The 21,123-nt window shown below is 38.6% G+C and overlaps 1 protein-coding gene across 8 annotated transcripts in view; it reads left to right on the top strand.

Moving 5' to 3' along the window:
• LOC115242851 (transcriptional regulator ERG homolog) overlaps window positions 1–21,123 on the top strand; it is a 56,983-nt gene that overhangs the window by 19,203 nt on the left and 16,657 nt on the right. For 6 of the 8 annotated variants that reach the window (XM_029819419.1, XM_029819414.1, XM_029819413.1 and 3 more), the window contains one exon: window positions 16,157–16,216. In XM_029819419.1, the coding sequence (XP_029675279.1) occupies window positions 16,157–16,216 (60 nt within the window). Of the gene's footprint in view, window positions 1–12,869; window positions 13,271–16,156; window positions 16,217–21,123 lie in introns of those variants that run through there. The other 2 variants (XM_029819421.1, XM_029819420.1) reach the window with 1 other exon arrangement.

Genomic DNA, 21,123 nt, shown 5'->3' with positions numbered 1-21,123 from the left:
ACATGTCTCATAAATTTGTATGGCGGAGACGAATCCTCTCTCTCTCTCTCTCTCTCTTTCCGTGTTAAAAAATGATTTATGAGACGAATTTAAAAAATGCAGCGTGTCCTCAACAACTCACTATTTCAATTTCAATGATAAATTCTCTAAGTTGCAGTTTTCAACGAAAATAGATTCTTTCGTCGAAAAATATTGCAATATATCAATTTTTCAAATCGGTTAACATCATATGAAAACTAATCAGCGTAAATATTTTTCGATGCTATGATCAATATGTTAACTTGTGAGAAAAGAAAAAGAGAGCTCTGTGACCAACATTTTTTCGCTGTCAAAAGTTGCGGCTCTAACATATGAGTTACGTTGCAGAAACGTAAAACTGATTGAAAATCGCGGACCGTGAACCCTGATAAAATCTGGGATAAAATGAGCTTTATATTACATCGTATGCATTAGTTATGAAGCAGAGTCACCGTGTGTTATATGCAGTCATTACAGCTGCGATGATTAATTCCTCGCGAGGGTGCAACTAATTATCATAAATTTTATTGCTGGTAGTACTACTTTAATACTTTCTCTCTTATAATTTGCCAATGAAATAATCGCGGGATTTATCACCGTATATACGATAAAAATGCTACAATTGTAATATTAATTTCTCTTAACATATTACACGGCATATTTCTCATGTATGGCATTTAATAATTTTTATATAGAATATATATAGTTCTAACGTCAAAACATTGATAAATCTTCGGCAATATAGAAAGACATATATTTTATTATGAACAATCCATATCTGAGGCAAAAAATAAGATATTGCTTGTTGTAAAATAAAATTAAGCAAAACCAACTTTGCAAAAATTTGAAGTATAATTAAAAATTGTATAGAGGGATGTTTTTATAGAATATATTACAGAAACCTATATATATCTAAATAAAGCTACAAGCAAGATGAATAATGCGACATACATTTTTTTAATAATAAAAAGTGTAAAAAATGAAAGGCATAGAATTGATGTACGTTATTTTTTTAATCGTGTTTTTAAGGAAGCATGTAAATAATTACAAATCGCATAAAATTGTCAAAAATTTTCGCAGTAATTATAAAATTAAGAATTCAAGACGAATTACACAGTATTCAAGTAGTAACTATTCAAGTTAGCTATTTTTAAGAAAACCTAAACTATCTTTAGATTTGAACAGAATCTAAGGACGTAATCCACGTTTATTACTAAATATACGGATTTCTTGCTAAAATTCTCGAATCTGATGTGATTTGATGCGATTATCAGATTTATGGAAAATGTTCTAGAAAACATGGAACAGTTCCGGTTTTTCGCAACGCGTTATCGCGCGAGACGGCGTGTCACGTTTCACGTTAAATTATTGAAAAGCGAGCGGGTTTGGATATATGTTTGCGATTGCCACACATCGGCCACGTAAGAAAGCGTGACGAGGCGATTAGAGGGACAGGGAGAAGAGGACGGCGCGAAAGAGGAAAGGGCGACTACACCGTGTGTAGTCAGCTGCCGTGAGTGCGAGAACGACGAGGCGACCGGTGTTTGTGGCGTCCGCCACCGCCGCCCCGGCTGCCGACAAAAAGGCGAGAGAATTTCCTGAAATCCTTTCTGAGGGTCTGATTGCCATCATTATCGTGGAGTGGGTAGGAGTAGCAACGGCAACGTGGGGTGGATAGGGTGCCCCTACGGGGATGGGTTTCGTTCGGGTTGGATGAGGAGGATGAGAATGGTTAGGAGTGGAAACCTCCCTCTGCGCCCCTGCTCGATGGGGAATCGGGGTGGAGAGGAGAGGGTGGGATAGCGAGCGAGTGGAGGACAATCAGCGGTATTCAGCGCGAGCTGAGAACTGGAAGACCAGAGAAGCCGGGTTGGAAGGACGACGGCAACCACGACGACGACGAGGACAAGCACGATTCTCTGCGTTTCTCTCGTGCACGGGATCGATCGACCACCGACACCCGGTTCGACGTAACACCCGCCGTTTCTGGCCACCGGAAGCTGCTGAACTGTGGCAGTCGAACTGCGGCGCGTTCCTGCGGGGTTTCTCTGCGGATCGAATTCCGTCGTCCGGTAGAGACGCCCTAATTGCACGTTGCGTCTCTGCGATTCTTTCAATGCTTATTATTAGAAGATAATAATTAATATCAGGATTTAAATTATTTAAAGATTATAGAATAGAGAGAGAGAGAATGAGTTTCTTAATATTCGAAACATTATGGTGTAATATAAATTATAAATTATATTTTTATATAGAAATTGTAAAATAATGCAATAATACTTTAAAGCAACATTGTTTCGCGATGTGTTTAAGATACATTCAATAATTTATCATTATATTCAAGAGAATATAAGAGAAGACTCCGCATAAACATAATTTAGTTACTGTTTAAAATTTAATTTAATTACTTACTAAAATTTAATTTGTGTCATAAGCGTTACAGAATGAAAAAATTGACCGACGGAAGCATAAGTAATTTCGACATTGCGGAAAAGGAAGATATTATTACGTCGTATTACTACTAGCATCGCGTTTTCTTTGTGACGCGCCTTGTTTTAAAATACATTTACGCCTTTACCAAATGTGCGCGTTCGCGTATTTTACAGCGTTGTGAAAGTAAAGCTGGATAAAGCCGTCAAACGGCGTTTCGCGTAATTATTGCGCAAGAGGGAAATTATTTCGGATCCCGAGAACGCGCGCACGTGCACTCGCGTAACGAGGCGATATAATCGTCGCAGCTGTGACGCGATGTCACGCGGAGAAAAGGAACGTCCGCGTAACACGCGATGCGCACCGGTCCCGCGGTATTTCGAAAGAAAACCATGACCTCGGTTCGCCAATTTCTTCGACCTTCCTGCTTCGCTTCCTCCCTCCTATCTCGGATCACCTCTCAGAAGAGACCCTTTCCTTCCCTGTACCGTCGTTGTTCGTTGGATTTAACGCTGCCTCGCGGATCAAAGCGAGATAACCGAGTAACAATGCCAACGCGAATTGGCAAGAATGGCAAGCCGAGTTTTCTCTCCCTTTCTGCCCCTTTCTCTATCTCTCTCTTTGTTTCGCATACGTGAACCACACGCGCGCGTATTCGCGGTGTGTGGTGTGGCATGGTGTGGTGCGACGCGGCGCGATGTGGCCTCGACTCGACTCGATTCGCGTGGCGGCGGCTGATCGATGCGTCGCCATGACGACGCTTCCGCCGCCAGTCATCCAGCTACCTCCGCGCACCCCTCTTTCTCGACCTCTTCCTCTCCCCCGCCGTCGCCGCACCCTCCCGTCGCTACAGCACCCGCCGTCACCCTCCCGAGGGGTGGGTGGATGGGTGGATGGGTGGACGGGTGCCCACTCATCGCACGTTTGTTACCAGCAGCACCGTGATCGTCAGCCACCATGATCCTCTCCGCGGTTCGGTTTCGAGAGAGGTGTATCACGACGAGGTTGTCGACGCTACATGCGACATCCTCCGATCCTAATCGACGCCTTCCCGAGACGCATTGTCCGAGATCTCCCTCCTTCATCTATCTACCCCCCATTCGGAAAACTACCGATTTCCACCGCTATCGTGATACATACTTTCTTTACGAACCGTACCCATCATACGAAACGACAAATTCAGTTTCTCTATTTGATCGTAGTCTCGAAAAGTTTGGCTAACATGCGTGCGATCAATGTTATGTATCAATAGTTGTACTTTAACAATGTTACTCGAGTCAAAATCTAGATCGATGATCATTTTTTGAAGCATTAGAATAGAGATAAAATAACGCATTATTTTTTTTATTTGCTAGAAGTGTTAAATAATATAAATTGCCCGATAATAAATAATAAAATAATAAAACGAGTGAGATAATTGAATTTGCATGCCTTGAAAAAATAATATTTTTTCAATAATAAAATTAACAATAATAGTTATCGTATATTTCATAATTATCGTTTCTAGCAATCTTTTCCAGACACTCGCGATTCTGTTCAAAGATAATTATCAATTTTATTGTAGAGATTATCGTATCGTTTCAATTGCCACCTGACATAACTTCATTTATCGCAATTAATTGCACTAGCAAATTAAACAAAAACGGTAAACTCATTTGCGGTGAGTTCATCAGTAAACTGTTTAGCGATGTCAATCGCAATCATGCGTCACGTTGATCGATTCGAGTCGAAAGTAACCCGAGATTACTCTCACGATCAGAGAGGGCGAATTATAATTACCAGCCGGTGGACGTGATCTCTGAGTATAGGATAGGAATTTTTTTAATTTTAATCCCGAACGATCCCGAGGTGGTCCAGCGGTCGGCGGCGTTATCAGCGCCGCATTCGTCATCCCGCGGCGGGAAAATATGCTCGCGTTGGGTGCGCGCAAGCACGCCGTGGGCGCACGATGTAAATAATCGTTTATTGATTAACTGTTTGACTGCGCAAGTCGAGTTAACTATGGCTAATCTCTGATTTGTAACGCCTCCCCAACCTCGCGCGCTGAGGGTGGTTGCGTTGGAGGACGCGACGGTGGGGCACGAGGGGGAAAGGAGGGGGGAAGGAGGGGAGGGGAAGGGAAACGACGGAGGGATGGATAGACGTTGGTCGCGGGGAGAGACGGAGAAAGGGGGATAGTATTCCCCCTCGGCACGTAGTTTTCGCCTGTGCAACCCTCCTAGCGCTAACACGGAATTAATATCTCGCGAGTTAACGCCCCCTCCCTCTTTTCGTCCCCCTCGGCGGCCCCGAAACGGAAATGAGCGCGCGGATGCCTCCGCTCTCTCGGTTCTCCGCTTCGCTCGTCTTTTCCCTCGCACACCGTCGCTTCTGTCTCCTCTTCGAGCTTGCATCCTCCCCGTGTCTCTTCCGTCCTACGTTCGCTTCTGGCATTCTCACCGACGCAACACGTCAGAACTTACAGGGCCGGTTTATCTGTCAGATACTTACAGGCACTAAGCCTAGGGGTTGGGAAAATGTATAGGAGCTACAAAAAGATATTCTTGGCGAAGTCAAAAGTTAAGCATTGTTTTAATTGAATGTCTGTGAGACGTAACATTATACCAACTAGACAACTGCAACCTAACTCAAGTTATATCATTAGACAAAAATACGTGAATATAATAAATCTTACATCACAATTTAAAAAGTTATTTTTAGTAAAATTATTAATAATCAATCAAAATTACAAAATTTATATTAATAAGAAAAAAAATGTATGTTACATTAATCTTGTATATTATTATACTGCGAAATAAATTCTGAGATTGTTTGCATTGTTCGATTAAACGTTAAAGTATTATTTGAAGATAATCTCAATAACAACGCGTTACACGATTTTTTCGGAGAACTTTTATATGGAAAATTATATTTAACTTAAAAAGAAATAAGAATGCAATATGAAACATATAATATTTTGTAGCTTATATAGGGGAAAGTTGGGTAAAACCGGGTAGGCGGGTCAAACCGGGTACCCCTGTTTTTTCGTAATAAATGCTGCTATCTATGGCTAACTTGTGTTATTAGTTGTAGATTGGCACCATCATAATTTTAAAACAAACCGTGTCCCTGTGCACACGAAATTTTTTTTTTTAATAGAAGTTCAAAGTTTTTAGCTCCAAAAAGATCGATATCGAGGCAAGAATCGAGTCATCGTGCACTTTTTCTATATAGAGTATCTGTTTCGGGAAGTGCAGTATTGCATTCTGTACATATTAGAGAGTATATCATATAAGTTTTGATCGGCACTTTGTACGCCGAAATATACAATCACCGTATTCATTACTTTCCTTGTGGTGGGGCAAAATCGAGTACTTACACATGCCATATAATAAAAAAAAGGAAGAATTGTTATCCTGACTTTGTGTCTCTACAAAAAGCAGTTGAAAACGAAAACTAACGCTCAGAAAAAAAAAACACTAAAAAAAAAAAAAGATTTTTGAGACTCCTAAAGTTAAAAAGTTAAATAAAGAAGTTCTGTAGCAATGACGAACAAGAGGATATTTTTATTTGTGATTTTTGTCAATAGAATACATCTTTATATTGTATTTTGATTAAAATAAATCTAGATTTTGTAATTACATGATGTTTTGAATATTTTCAAATGGGTACCCGGTTTGACCCTACCGGTAGGACAAAACCGAGAAAAAGGTACCCGGTTTTACCCTACTTTCCCCTACATATGATTTATATTTCAAGATGTTAAATTTGTGAGAGATGGATCTCCGAAAGTGAAGAGAGAGAGATGCTCACGAAGACTTTTAAACAGACCTGTGAATTTTATACAATCTGATCTGTTTCTTTTTCTCTCACTTCTGTCCAATGCGTCGGAACGCGATAATTATTTTTTAAGCCGAATCCGGCGGCGCTTCCGTCCCATCTTGTCGCATTCCGCTTCCCCCCCGCTTTTAAACGCAGCGTATGGCATAGCGTAATGCTGCGAAAGTACGATTCAAATTTAAACAACACCATTCGCGAAGAGCACTGCAATTTTGAGACGTGATTTTTTTTCATTAATAAACTTAATATTTTTTTGTTTTATAATATTTACATTTTTTATATATTTTGTTGGAGCAATTAATCATATATCTATCATATTATTTAATATCTTCACAAATATATAAAAGTTAAGGAAGAAATTGTTTCTTTATAAAAACTTTAAAGCATTTCAAGTTGTAATTAAGAAAAAAATAAAATTTAAGACTCCCTTCGTGCGTATAAGCAGCCTTTTTTTCGTTATAATTATGAAGGGAGATGAAATTCTTTGTTATATAAATTAAAGAAGGAATGCAGCATTATATAACAAACTATAAAATTCGATTCGAAGATTATCGAGCATTTTAGAGAAATTAACTATTGCTCCTTTTTACTTTAACTGAATCAAATGGAAATCTCTATAATAAAAGAGCCTACGATTGAGTCGTTGAAATCATAACAAAGATCGCAACGGAGCGGACAGAAGCGGACATCCGGTAGACACGAACAAAAGTACAGTTTGGTTAGTTTAGAACCGTGCTAGAGATATGCAAATTTGCAAATAATTAGGCCGAAGATATGAAGCGTACGCTAACGGCTTGGACTCCGGGGATGGATGAGCACTTGGGCCTTTGTTTGAGCCCGCGATTGCGTTCTTGCGTAACGTAATTGATGGCCTTTGCTTCTACGCAATCCACGCACCCTCTTGTACTATTATTACGCGAATCCATAGTTATAAATTCATCAGAAAATAAATTTAGATATGCAAGCAGAATAAATCAATGATGTTTAATAGTTGGTACAAACGTATTATTTTAGATATATAAAACATTTTTGAATTGTGTTAAATGTCAAAAACATTTTAATACTTTTCTACTAGTTCTTTCTCTCTTTCTTTCTTTATCGCCTAAAAATATATTTTAAATATATTCAGCGATGTATGTGCGCAAGTATATAAAAGACCTCTTTTTTATTTAATCAATATATCAAAAGCGTCTCCGCCAAAAGTCTTCGTCAGAATAAGACAATTCGCGATACTTATATTTTCTTTTTAGCTATTGTTTAATTTTAATCAAATCAGTTCTTATACTGCCCTTCGTTTGAATACGACAAATAAAGAAAGACGGTTATCTATTGGAAGCCAATCTTCGTGTCAATGTATGGCTTTGTATCACTGCCGCGTGCAGACCAGTAAACATGCCACAGGAACACGTTTGCCAGTGCATTGGACTTTAAAATGCTACGCAAAGAATCTCTGTAAAGAATCACTCAGGCCACTTGTCGAGACCCATGCCGAGATATCAGCCAAAATCCGCTCGCAACATACATTGCGATTATTTAGTTTATCATTTATAACGTCTATCTCCCCTTGGAGTGAGTACCGTGTAGTTTTTTAGCAAATTTATTGATGTTTCGATATTTTCGCTAAAAAAATATCAAAACTGAACTTTAAATTGATTATAGAATCTATTGTTAAAAGAATATTTCATTTTTTTTCTAAAAGAGGATTTTTTTCCTCTTGTATGATGTTAAAATCTATTTATATTATTAAGAAATATTACACGTTTTCCGAAAAAGGGAATTTATTCTATATCTCCGATTATATATACCATTGTTACGTATGATAAAAAAAATTAGGCGTGAAAATGGAAATAATAAAAACGGATGCAACGCATTACACATTGGTCAGTGCATTTAGAAGAAAACTTAACTGCGTAAAGCTATAAACAACCTTGATGTATATTATAAAGTTACATAAATATCGTTGTGTTGTAACACGTGTGACGGATGTGAAATACTACATTTTATTTTAAAACGCGTATATAACGGACGCCGCGCTATTTTTCCAACCGGTCTTGCGTACATTTTTCTCATTTTGTCTCATCCTTATATATGTGTATATATGTATGTATGAATGTATACATATGTGTATATACTTGCAACCTCACATCACAGATTGGATATCGTTTCCCGCGAGACGTCGTCTGCGAACGATTTCGTTCTAACCATAGAGTTATCAACATCGTGTCGAGTTATCGGTACACCAAAACGACACCGATCCCGAGCACAACACACATGTATGTCGACTAGACGGCTGCTATCCTATTATCTGCATCCCACCGGGCGGTTCGAGCATATTGTACAAATTGAATGCGAAGAATTATCTGGTGATAGAGAGAAAAAGAGAGAGCGAGAGAGCGAGAGAGCGACAGGAGAGGAGATATGTATCATCGCGCACTTAAGCGACCCCCAAACGTAACAAAGTGACACGGTTCTTATCGTGTTATGGACCGAGAAAAAGGGCGAAGGAGAGAAAAGAGAAGAAGGGGCAGCGCGGAGAGAGTGAGAGGCTGCACTGTACTGCGAGAATGCGCAGCGCTAAAAAGGAAGGGGGCGGAAAGAGAGAGAAGGAGTATCCCTGCTGCGGCGGGGTGTATAACTGGCTCCCTCGTGTCGTTCCATGCCCTACCTCGCAGCTATGCATCTCGCGTACAATAGCCGACGGACCGTCATGTTTCATGCCGCGCACAATGATACACGCTGTACGCACCAACACCACCCGCGTTCACGTCCGAGTGCCGCGAGAGAGTGCGCTCTCCGGTATCCAGCTACATCTCGAGATAATGCGAAGGGCGAGGAGGGTTGAAACGAGGCACGCGGCCGGCACCCAAGTGTCTCCTCAAGACCGATCGACGATAGCACTCGTCCAAGAGCTCGAACGGGCTCCTCTCTTCTAATTGAGCTAATCGCCGTACTAAGGCCAGGGTATTTCGTTCGTTTTCGAAGCACAAGGATTCTATTGGGTTCTTCTTGTGCTTCTTCTTTACTTTCGGATATCTGTCTCTTTTAACACATAATACCACGCTTTCTTTTCTTTAATTCTCTATCCTTCAATATTTTATAATATTATGATTTCTACAGTAATTTTCATATTGCTATAGTTAATTGTACTTTACATTATCAACTTTTTAATATGATGAAATATTTAATGACCGTTTTTTTACCAAGAAAAGTTTGCGATTTTTAAATCACTACAAAAAATTTGAAGTTTTTCTCTAAAATTTTGTTTTAAAATTAAGAGATCTTTTTAAAAAAATTGCGAGATGTTTTTCTATATAGAAAAAATTTATTGAAAAATTAATGAGGACTCTATTTTGATTAATAAATATTATTTTGGAACTATATAAAATCTTATTTTTAATTTTATAACAGATATGACAAATCTTTTAAAATCAACACTTCTTTAAAATCAATCTCTTATTCGTCTTATTGAAACGAACGCTAAGATAATGTTCTTATCAGAGTATAGTTTCTTTCTATATATACTTGTAATAGACTCGTAAGAAAATAACTTTGTACTGTATCGCTATTTATATATTTCCATAGAGAAATGTACTGCACATTCACACACATACATATACATGACATAAAATAAATAATTATGGATAGAATTAGTAAGCTAGATTTTTACAGACGTACTGTTTAATCTATTTGAAGCCCTTTTTTTATCGAAACGATAATTGTACATTATTTTTTTTACTTGTTAATTTTTAATTGTTTAAGAATTAAGTTCCTGACTACTTGAATATTCTCATCATAAGCGATTCGCAGCTTTCCGCTCCCCGGTGACGTAGTGTTTCGCTCACGAGGAAGGTATGCGGTAAAGCACGGTCGGACACGGTAAATAGGGGATGGCCCGTTGGGGGTGGCCGATGCAGAAAAACGGCGACGACGAACCCCTTGGCGCGGGGTGCGCTTTAACCCCCGGCATGCCGCGCGACCCCCTCACGGGTACTCGAGAGTGATCGCGCGTTAAATGCGCCGCCGGGCGCACGCGGTCGCGTGTCGTGCGCGTGCCCTCTTATCGGGGGGAGGGGTGCTCGCTCTCGAAACGACGTACGCGACGGGCATCTACGAAAGAGAGACGGGGTACGCGGACCCCGTGTGCGTACGCGTACGCGTGTGCGTGACGAGCTGCGGAACGAACGTACGCGTGGTAGTTGTACCTCCTGGGCCTCCTCCTCGCTTGCCGGGGATATCGCACACCGTAGCGTGAATCACAGTTATAAACAGTAAATGATTCCTGCCGATGTGTCTGTATATACATGCTAGCCACTTTCAGTCTTCGACGATCGTCGCTGTCTTTCTCTTCATCGATACTGTAGTATCTTTAATTATTCTGACAATAAGAGGTAGACTACACGCAATCAGAGAAATTGTAACATTTTGCGTATCTATAAAATCCAATCTACGGAAAAAGTGTCAAACATAGTCGATGAAGAGAAAGAACGGCGACAATCATTGAAGACTGAAAGTGGCTAGCATATATATATATAGACACATTGACAAAAGTCATTAATTAGAGTATATCGAGTCTAGTATATATAAATGCATTACAGCTTTTCCATTTTTATTTTTTATAAAAATAATAATAATTATTAAAATATTTTATATGAATATTATTTTTTTTTACTTTATATTCAACTCATTTATTTCTACTTAGATTGAAAATAAATCATGATGTTTCATTATATATTTTTTCGTTAGACAAAATTGTCTTATTTTTATTACACGATCGAATATTTTTTATTGAAATTTGCATTTGCACTATATTGTTTAAGTGAGATGTACTATATTTGTAATATAATTGATTGTAAGAAATAGCAAATGCATTGAATGGAGAAGCATTGGTTTAAAAATATTCTGCAAACATAAAATTGCAAATTAAATTGCACATTAAAACCGGACGCGGATTACAGAAAACAGGATGGTTCGCATGCATTTGTATGCGACGTTGTAAAGCTTCTTCGTTATCAGAATAATAATGATAAATAGTTAATTAAGACAGCCTCATATTTTTTCATGGAATAAAACAGATTTTATGTAAATGTTACCATTTTCGGTACTTGAAGTATAATTATAACGAAATGTAAATCTCTCTGAAATAACAAGAACATCGTGTAATTTCGTAACTCGAAATGACCGGGGGTATTCGCGTAATTATTATCATTTGGCGATGAAATCATGCCGCGTTGAATAGTCTTCATTGACAAGCAGCAGCTGTGTCTATTGATTATTTGAGGGCATTGCACGCTAAAATGCAATCGTAGAGTTCCATATAGAGAGGGATGGGAGGGCGCAAAATTCGTGAAAATAACGATTTTAATCATCGAGACAAGGATTTTACATTATTTTTCGTTTTTCCATGTTTTCGGAAAATACAGACATTTAAAATGAAATAATTCGAATGGAAAGTTTTATCGGTAAATTCGGATGTTCTGGAAAATACGAGAAAAGTTAGATAGGTTTCCGAGCAGTTACGTAGAAAACTATAGTGATAGTAATAAAATAGTCTCGCTTGTGAAATTTTTTATATTTTATTGTAGTTTCATACCGATAAGCCATTAATGATTGGTTTTTATTTCGTTTCACGTAGAAATGTGAACAAGATATATTATTTGGAAATGAGAAAAATAAATGTAAGAAATAGCATATATGTGTCACACATACAGAAATATTTCCTATATTAGATTTTGATTAATACTAGAATAAAAATAATCTTTTTTATAGAGATTTTATTTTCAGTCAGACATGAACAATTTTTTAGATACTTATTGATCTTTTAAAAATAAATTTTCGCGAATTCAAAATTTTTAGATTATTTCTAACAGTGAAAACATAATACTAATTTATATAAATTTAACTTTGAAAAAAATAATATTATTTTTGACGCAAATATACGAGATGTGTTTCCGCATTTTAATAAATTCTATTACAAACTTAATTGTCAGACTGCATACATATAATATTATAAATCATTTCGAGAGAGAGAAAAAATGCATTCAATCTTTATGGGTTAATTCCATTTTGCTGAAGAGATAGTTCGGCTAAAAGCGACAGATTGGACAGATCCCAACTCTTGAGGTGTCGTCACCGAGGTAGCTCCCGCCGGCGTGGCGACACGCCGGCGTACGAGAGCGCGGTTACCGCAGAGGGTTTGTTCCCGGAAGGGAACCGGTGGCACGTCGTTACCGGGGCAAACTACGCCGTCGACAAGCGCCGGTCGGTAAGTGCAGGAGGTCCGGTGCACGTCGGCCGCGTGCTCCCGGTCGGCCGTCCACCCCCGATCGCCGCCGCCGCCGCCACCACCGGATGCTGCGATTCGGGGCACCACCACGGCGGTCTCCCGCCATGGCTCGCGGCACGCAGGCGCGCTTCCGCCCTTTCGCTCGCGGGGGTGTCGATCTCCCCCGCAAGCCCAGCCTTCGCGCTTCGACGCCGAACCAACCCCCGCGCGACCTCGGCGCCCTTCGGGGGCGGAAACCTCGCCCCCGCTGGCCCTCGATCGCGTCCTTTCTGCCCCCTTCCCCAGGGACGTCGTCGTCCGTCTCGCGCGAGCCGGCAGTATCGCTCGGAGCGGGTCGGCAAGATGATCGGCGCCCTTAACAGCGCGCAGTCCACGTATAGTACGCTCGTGAAGACGACGATTATCGACGAGACGAGGGTAATAATACGCGCCGCCGTTCGAGACTGAGACGTTCGTTGCTGAGATATGACCACGTTTCTGGCCACGTCGTCGTCGCGCCTCGTGCCGCAGCAGATAATCCGGAAGTCGACGACGGTGCCGCGATAAGAGCGGCAGCTGGACCGCGTGAAACACCGTCGCACCGGGTGATAGATAGACCGTGGGGAGGGGGGCATCGTGTTCGCGGGCACCGCGCGATGCTGGACCTCAAGAGCAGCGGTACCACCGCGGCGGAGCTACCACGAACCACGGCGTTCACCAATCTATCGATGCTGTTCGCCGGTACGTTCGACGTTCCCCGTTCTGGTTCTGTGCCCGTTTACGCGTATGTGCGCACGAAATTTTTTTAACAGCGTGCCGTATGTGTTTAGGAGTGTGCTGATAAATTTGCGTTCCCACATGCTCTCGATAGCTATCACGCTCGGTAGCACGCGTGTCCACCTGGTATCAATTGCGAATTCGAATCCGGTGTCAGTAGCGTGTGCTTCTGAAAATCTTTTCGTACACTCGAACAATGAAATGAAGGATCTTATGGTCTTATATTTTATATGCTATATAAATCTGATTTTTTTTATATGTAAAATATCGCAAACGTTAAGAGATCCATGTCATTTCATTATGCAAACATATTTTCAGAAGCAGGTGCAAAGATTTGATCTAATTAGACACAAGAAAAACCTGGTAGTATATTACAATTTTATGCGTAGATCAATGATAAACGCGCGTATCTCTCTGTGCGAGTTTATTCTCGATAAATATATCTAACCCTTTATGTAAGAGAAATTAATTTTGAAATATTTTAAGCAAGATTGTTTGCTATTCTGCTAAAAAGAAATTTAAAAATTCAATATATGTTACAACAGCACTTTGAAAAACTTTTACTTTATATTATCTACAAAACTATTACTATTATAAATTTTCAACCATTGTCTATCTAAAGAATTAAATATTTTTGTTAAATCCTCTAGATACAATAATTGGTTACTTTATAATAATCTGAAGGATTAAGCCATTAAATATAACAAAACGTGATATGCGATAGATACTAATAGCTATAAGCCCACTATCGTAAAATGATTATCAGTGATTACGTGATTAATGTGAGTGATAGACAAAAGTAATCATTAATTGTTCTATCGAAAATATATTTTTACAATGGAATCTCATAAGATCGGCATATGTTCATATATATTTCTATTATGCAATTTTCGTGTTGATAATTTGATATTAAGTTTTTATTCTTCCGTTCATTTGCGTCTTTCAAATTTCTTTCGCCTTTAAATCATAGATCAGTTTAAAAAAATGATTCCGTAAACAAAAATATTCATTTTGCGTACCATCTTTTTATTATTCATTAACACTATCAATTAGTCCACGGAAAATATTTCAATTTGTTGTGTAAGCGACATTAAAATCCGTGAAATCGTTTATTATGAATAGTATCGATCCTATTCAGCAATTCGTTGAAATTCTCATACTTGTCAGGATTTTCCGATAAAGCCCGTATCTTTTAACGCCGCGTTTCACGAAAATCCCAAGGAAAATCGGCACGTATTACCGAATGATCGGCGCACCCTCGGCACTCGAGAAACGTGAAATCCGAGGCTCCATTAATGGACTCCGGGGTCTCCAGATCAAATGAAGGGGGCAGTAAAGACGAAAGATCGAGCCGTGGCGAGCGGGCGCATAGGTCGTTTTGTTTGCTCCGGAAAGTCGGAGTTTCTGCCGCGCGGTGTGACGTACCTACGTATGTACACACAAGGGTCGACCCTCGTGCCAATAACTGCCAAATGAAAATATATCTGTTCGCAAACACGCCACTGAAGATACGGCGCGGGAACTCTCGAGAGAACTCTCGCGTGTGTTGCTCGCGGCAAATGTACGTCGTCGCCGTCGCTGCCGCGCGAGAACGGCACATCTCCCGTGCACACGTGTTACAAATAATTCCGTATTTGTCCAACTGACGTCCGTCTTGTTCGGATATTATTCGACTGACCGAATCGGTCGATTGACAATCGTCGACCGAATGTATCCAAAAAAGGGAGAAATTTAGATAGATAGAAAGAAAGATCTTTTCAGGAATTAAAAAATAAAGAGATATTTCGATAAAAAAAGAAGAATGTACAATAAATCATATTCAAACTATTTAACATAAAAAAATATTTTATAATGACAGATGTTATGCAAGTTATTTAATCGAGAAGTGTGTATATTATATATTCATGTTTGTATTAAATTATTTGTTTAGTTGCTATAGAAATAACTCGAAAATATTGATTTAGTTTTATCGCTTATCGATTTATAATTTTATGACCCAGATTTACCTAAAACAGTGTTATATTTAATTATATCAATAAATATACAGAATGTACAGAAAATTATACATATTATTTTAGGCATCTATTTCACAGGCCCCGTTTCTCAACCATATATTTTTTATAGAGGCTGATGTGTAATTTAACTTATTAATATTATTTCATTTCTAATGCTTGCAGTTTATAAATGAACAAAATAAACCCAAATAACAATTTTGATGTCTAGTATTTAACAAGAGAAAATATGTTCACTATTTGTGAGATACTCCTTATGTCTTTTTTGTCTTTATATGACATATTTTATCACAAAATATTGAAACGCGCGATTAAAATTTTAACGCAGTAGTCGAAAACTTTGCAACTTCAAGCGCAAAAAAAGTAGATAGGTCTGTCGCTACAGACCTATAACTATAAACCAGGAATAAATTTCAAAAATGATAAACATATTTGCACAATATATATGTAGACTCTCTCGTGTGCGTTTTGCGTTCATGGAAAAACTGCTGGAACCGTTAAAGTGTCGTAAAGATTTCGTGAAGTAGAAGAACCGCGTTTTTTCTTCGCTATAGCCACCTCGAAACGTTTTCGCTCGTCTGATCAGATATACTTTACGGCTTCTCGCGATTCCTCGAACCGATTAACCGGTAATTGCGGACGATATACGCCCCCGCTACCGACGTGACCTCAAAAAGTGTAATCGCAATTGGTCCGGCCGGATCACGAAGTACCTGCCGGTCGCGTGGATCGATAAACAGTAGATTTCTAACGCGTGTTGCGGCAAATTGAAAATTTTGTATTTTTACTGATTGACAGAGAGAGAAAGATAATTAAGAAATAATTTCTCTTATTTCAGATGCTGGCAGCTCTTACAAGGGAGGCTGGAGTCACGCCACGTCACCGGCACCTGGTCAGGGTAAGTCTCATCTAAAATTTATAGCCTTTGAGGGGGGGGGGGGAGATAAAGCAACTTTGTTCATCTATACAAAAATCCTATTATTATCTTGTGTGGAAAAAAAAACTTGAAGCAGACGATATGATTTAAACTGAAATATGTAGCTTGAGAAAAGAATATGTAATAAAAAATATGATTCTATAATATTTGAAATATAATAGCTCTTTTTTTTTAATTACATATCTTTATATCTTGGTATTATCACAGTTGTATAAAAAGATATCTTGATACTACCAACATAATATTAAGCAGGATGTGTATTTCTCTCTTCCGAATTTTTTATATGGTTGCAATAGATTTCATAGAAAGTTTCATATTTTAGCGAAGCAATCTTTCAACCCTATGTTAAATCATCACCGACTGATAATCAAGAGTTAATCTATCGTTCTTTTTTTCAATTAATTTCCCATCGTCACCTCGAGTACCCAAGATAGTTTTTTAAAATTCCACGACCCGTTTCGCTTGTCATGTATTATGTTCCTCTCGTAAAAACTCCCGCTCTGACCGAGTGGGGGTTTTCTTTCTCCTCGTCCTCGGTTCGCTAGACGCTACATATACGTAAAGGGTGGGTCGAGGCGCCGCTGGGTGCAAATTCACGCGTCGCGACGCTCCGTTCTTGTTCGGGCAAGCTTTGTGCGTGCAAACGCGTGGAAGATGTAAGCGTGTAGGTGTTCGTGTGGATATCTGTGTGGGTATAGGTGGCGTCCCGGTGCTTTGTGGCGCGTTGAACCGCGGCCCCTTTGTCGTCAGCGGAGAGCGAATGAACGAGAGAGAGAGAGAGAGAGAGAGGGTGAGAAGGGATGTGGGTGAGGGTGGCAGAGAGCGAGCCCGGGGGCTGTGTAGAGACGCCTGCCCACACGGTGGTAACGTCGAAGAGCAGACCCCACCCTGTGTGGACGCCAACACCGACGCTAGCACAATCATCTCGCGGAGATCACAGAGCCCTGCCTGCGGGCATCTTTGTTATAAACGGCTCCTGGCCGCGCCAACCAAGTTACAACGACCGTGACGTTGTTCGAGATCACCTCCGCGACGCGAGAGGACGTAAGTCCCGCCTTCAGACGCGTGTGAATGCGTATGAACATCGTGTATCCACCTTGCCCGTATTCGAGATTGTATTCAGAATCCGCGCAGCCTGCCGTGTCACATCTCTTAGCACCAGGCTTTAAACGTAATTTAATGCAACATATATGTACAGCATTGTATGTGACGAGCATACAGCAGATTACAAACAGACCTAACCCGATGACTTTACACACTACAATCTTTTTATTTCTGAAACAATATATTTTAAATTAAGCATATTTTACAAATAATAAGATAATTATCTCGATGGAAGCTATTCTACACGAAGGAAAATTATGACAGACTTGTGTCGTTCATTATGTCTCTATGTTTTTAATTAAATTAGCTACAATTTATCGGAAAACACGTATATCTTTTACTAATACTGTTATAACTGTATAAAACGATGAGATAGAACAAAATTTTGCCTCTTTGATCTTTATTTTGAAGCATACTTTATCTCAAAATTTGATGAAATCATTTGAAAATATTAAAAAAAAAATAAATATTAGAAAATAAATATTTAAATTATTCATGGAGTTGTTTTAGTTGTAATAATAAGATAATTATCTCGATGGAAGCTATTCTACACGAAGGAAAATTATGACAGACTTGTGTCGTTCATTATGTCTCTATGTTTTTAATTAAATTAGCTACAATTTATCGGAAAACACGTATATCTTTTACTAATACTGTTATAACTGTATAAAACGATGAGATAGAACAAAATTTTGCCTCTTTGATCTTTATTTTGAAGCATACTTTATCTCAAAATTTGATGAAATCATTTGAAAATATTTAAAAAAAAATAAATATTAGAAAATAAATATTTAAAATTATTCATGGAGTTGTTTTAGTTGTAATATAGTTAATAAAATTCTGTAAATTAGATTGTTTTTTAGAGAGGACAGATCTTTGTGGAATATCTTTAATTCTTTCCTTGCTCCGTATCCTCTGAAAGTTTAATTTTCAGGTATTTCCCGCGACGACGTACGCATGAATCGTTTTAGCACAGTGTGAGCAAAAGCTCCGGGGCATTTTCGAATAGCGTGCTCCAGCATCGTCCTCTGATCTTGACAGGCGCGGGGTTTGCCTTTGACTCGGTTTGCGCTTTGCGCTGCGACGCGAAAGGGAGCGACATCGTCGTCACCGAGATTCATGAAATTACTTGACATGACACGCGTTGACCCGAGGGCACTTTGCGGTTCTCCAGACCGCATGAAATTGAAATTACAAGCTTGTCTCCTCCCATAGTAACTCAACGACTTAGAACACTCAGGTTGTACCGTGTATATTTTCGATAAATATTAGGTACTTTCTTACTGAAACATGGACTAATTGTAAGATCATCGTTTCATAAAAGTTTCAGTCTATGTTTCAGTTGAACGTACCTAATAGATCCAAAGAATAACTAACAGAAGTTGAGAGAATTCGCGATATCTAAATGTCTATCTATGGTACATGAACGATATCCGTACATATAAAAATGTATTTAATTCACACATATAAATTTTTATTTCATCGATACTTGCTACGATATAAAATTTTTGCCAAAATAAAAAATTCCATTTGGATATACTTGTCTCTCTTCTTATTTAAATAATATAATTCTTTACACACAGAGCTAATTAAAATAACTTTAAATTATTCTAATTCTAATAAATATATTTTATATAATATATGTGCATTATTTTATATAATATATGTGCATTTTTGATTTATGATGCTATCTAAAAAAAAATTTAATTAGAAGTTTTATACGAAAGCGACTATTAATAAGACTACGAGGACTGACAATTAAGTTCGTAGAAAATATTTATTACAATTACAGAACACATTTATTCGTTATCTATAACACGGTCCCTTTTAAAATAGTCCCTTCTTAAAGCAATGCACTTGGTCCAATGTTTTTTCTATTGCAGGAAGCAATCTTCAAAATTATTCTTCGTGAGGCTGTTTAAAACACGCGTCAACTATTCCACCTCCGCTCGTGATCCCCAATGACGATCCTTCATGTCTTTCTTGGTTTTGGAGAATAGAAAAAAAACAGAGGAGGTCAGATCGGGCTCCCTCTGACTTTTTTCTATTCCCCAAAATCAAGAAAGACATGAAGAATCGTCATTGGGGGTCACGAGCGGAGGTGGAATAGTTGATGCGTGTTTTAAACAGCCTCACGAAGAATAATTTTGAAGATTGCTTCCTGCAATAGAAGAAACATTGGACCAAGTGCATTGCTTTAAGAAGGGACTATTTTAAAAGGGACCGTGTATTAGATAACGAATAAATGTGTTCTGTAATTGTAATACATATTTTCTACGAACTTAATTGTTTGTCCTCGTATATATATAAAGTATACTTCACATGAATATCAAAACCGATTAAAACCGATTAAAACGGATTATGTTTTAATCGGTTTTAATCGACCATTTTCGGCAGGGATATGAAGGATCGTCATTGGGGGTCACGAGCGGAGGTAGAATAGTTGACGCGTGTTTTAAACAGCCTCACGGAGAATGATTTTGAAGATTGCTTCCTGCAATAGAAAAAACATTGGACCAAGTGCATTGCTTTAAGAAGGGACTATTTTAAAAGAGACCGTGTATTAGATAATGAATAAATGTGTTTTGTAATTGTAATAAATATTTTCTACGAACTTAATTGTTTGTCCTCGTATATGAGAAAATCAAAGAAATGCAAATTGCTTTCTGAACTATGCGTTCTAATGCAAATTATTTTCTTGTTTATGCTCGCGATGTTTAACATCCGTAATGTCATGCAAGGACAATGATAAACTGACACCTGTGAATTAACACATCAGAGATATATCTGCGGAACCGGGTAATTCGAGTATGCCCATTAATGTTACTCGCGTGCTCGATGGTCCAAAGTTGTTTCATGTTTCAAAGCAGGTCATGCTCATATAACCTTTTCGTACCAAAATGCACACCAAAATGTACTGTCCCACGCGATTTAATCAAAAGTCAAAGTTAAAAAAAACCTTCTCGCGTGAATTGCTCGCTGCTTAATTATCCTTGATAACGCCGTCACAGACCTTATCAATTTAAAATTTTGTAGCATTTGAGCAAATTTCTTGAAAATAACAAATCTAAATAACTCACTATTATTTGATTTATGTTATCTTGGCTATGGAAAGTCTCAAGTATCCGCGTTAGGTCAATTTGATTTTGATGATTTTTCTTCTACACTGACGGAAATGGAAATCCCAACACCAAGACGGAGTTATGCTGGGTGAATGAAAATTACACAGAATGTTTGTTTACGTAAGTATTTACGTATTTATTATTATTTTTTTTATTTTTTTATTTTTTATTATATATATTATTTATTTATTTATTTATATTTTATTATATAATTTATTGATAGCAACGTAAGTACGACAGAAAAGAAAAAGTATCAAAAGCGTTTATTGTGTGATTTGCCGATCGTACCGGTAATAGTGAATGATTTTAGTTGCACATTCGCGCTTACATTTATAGAACGATCGATAAAATTCTCGTCAGAGTTCGAACTATGCAGGACTATTCTCCGAACGATTTTCCTGTTGGGTGTATGAAAATTTTGTGAGAAAGTCTTCATCTCCGCTCGTTTAAACGCGAACATCTATAAGCCTCTTCCGACATGTACTCGTACAATTCGCATATGCCGAGAAACAGGAGATCTTTTCGTGAGTTCTTGTGGGATGCGAATGGCGGGTTGGTCAACATGTGTGTCCCCCCAGATGGCTCATTTGTCAAAACGGTCAAAACGAGAGCGCGTCCAGTTAGCTCATATACAGCTTCATA

This window comes from Formica exsecta, unplaced genomic scaffold, assembly GCF_003651465.1.
Source record: "Formica exsecta isolate Colony F162 unplaced genomic scaffold, ASM365146v1 scaffold654, whole genome shotgun sequence".
Lineage (NCBI taxonomy): Eukaryota > Metazoa > Arthropoda > Insecta > Hymenoptera > Formicidae > Formica > Formica exsecta.
Note: the sequence above shows the minus strand (reverse complement) of the source record. Positions and strands in the feature narration are given on the sequence as shown.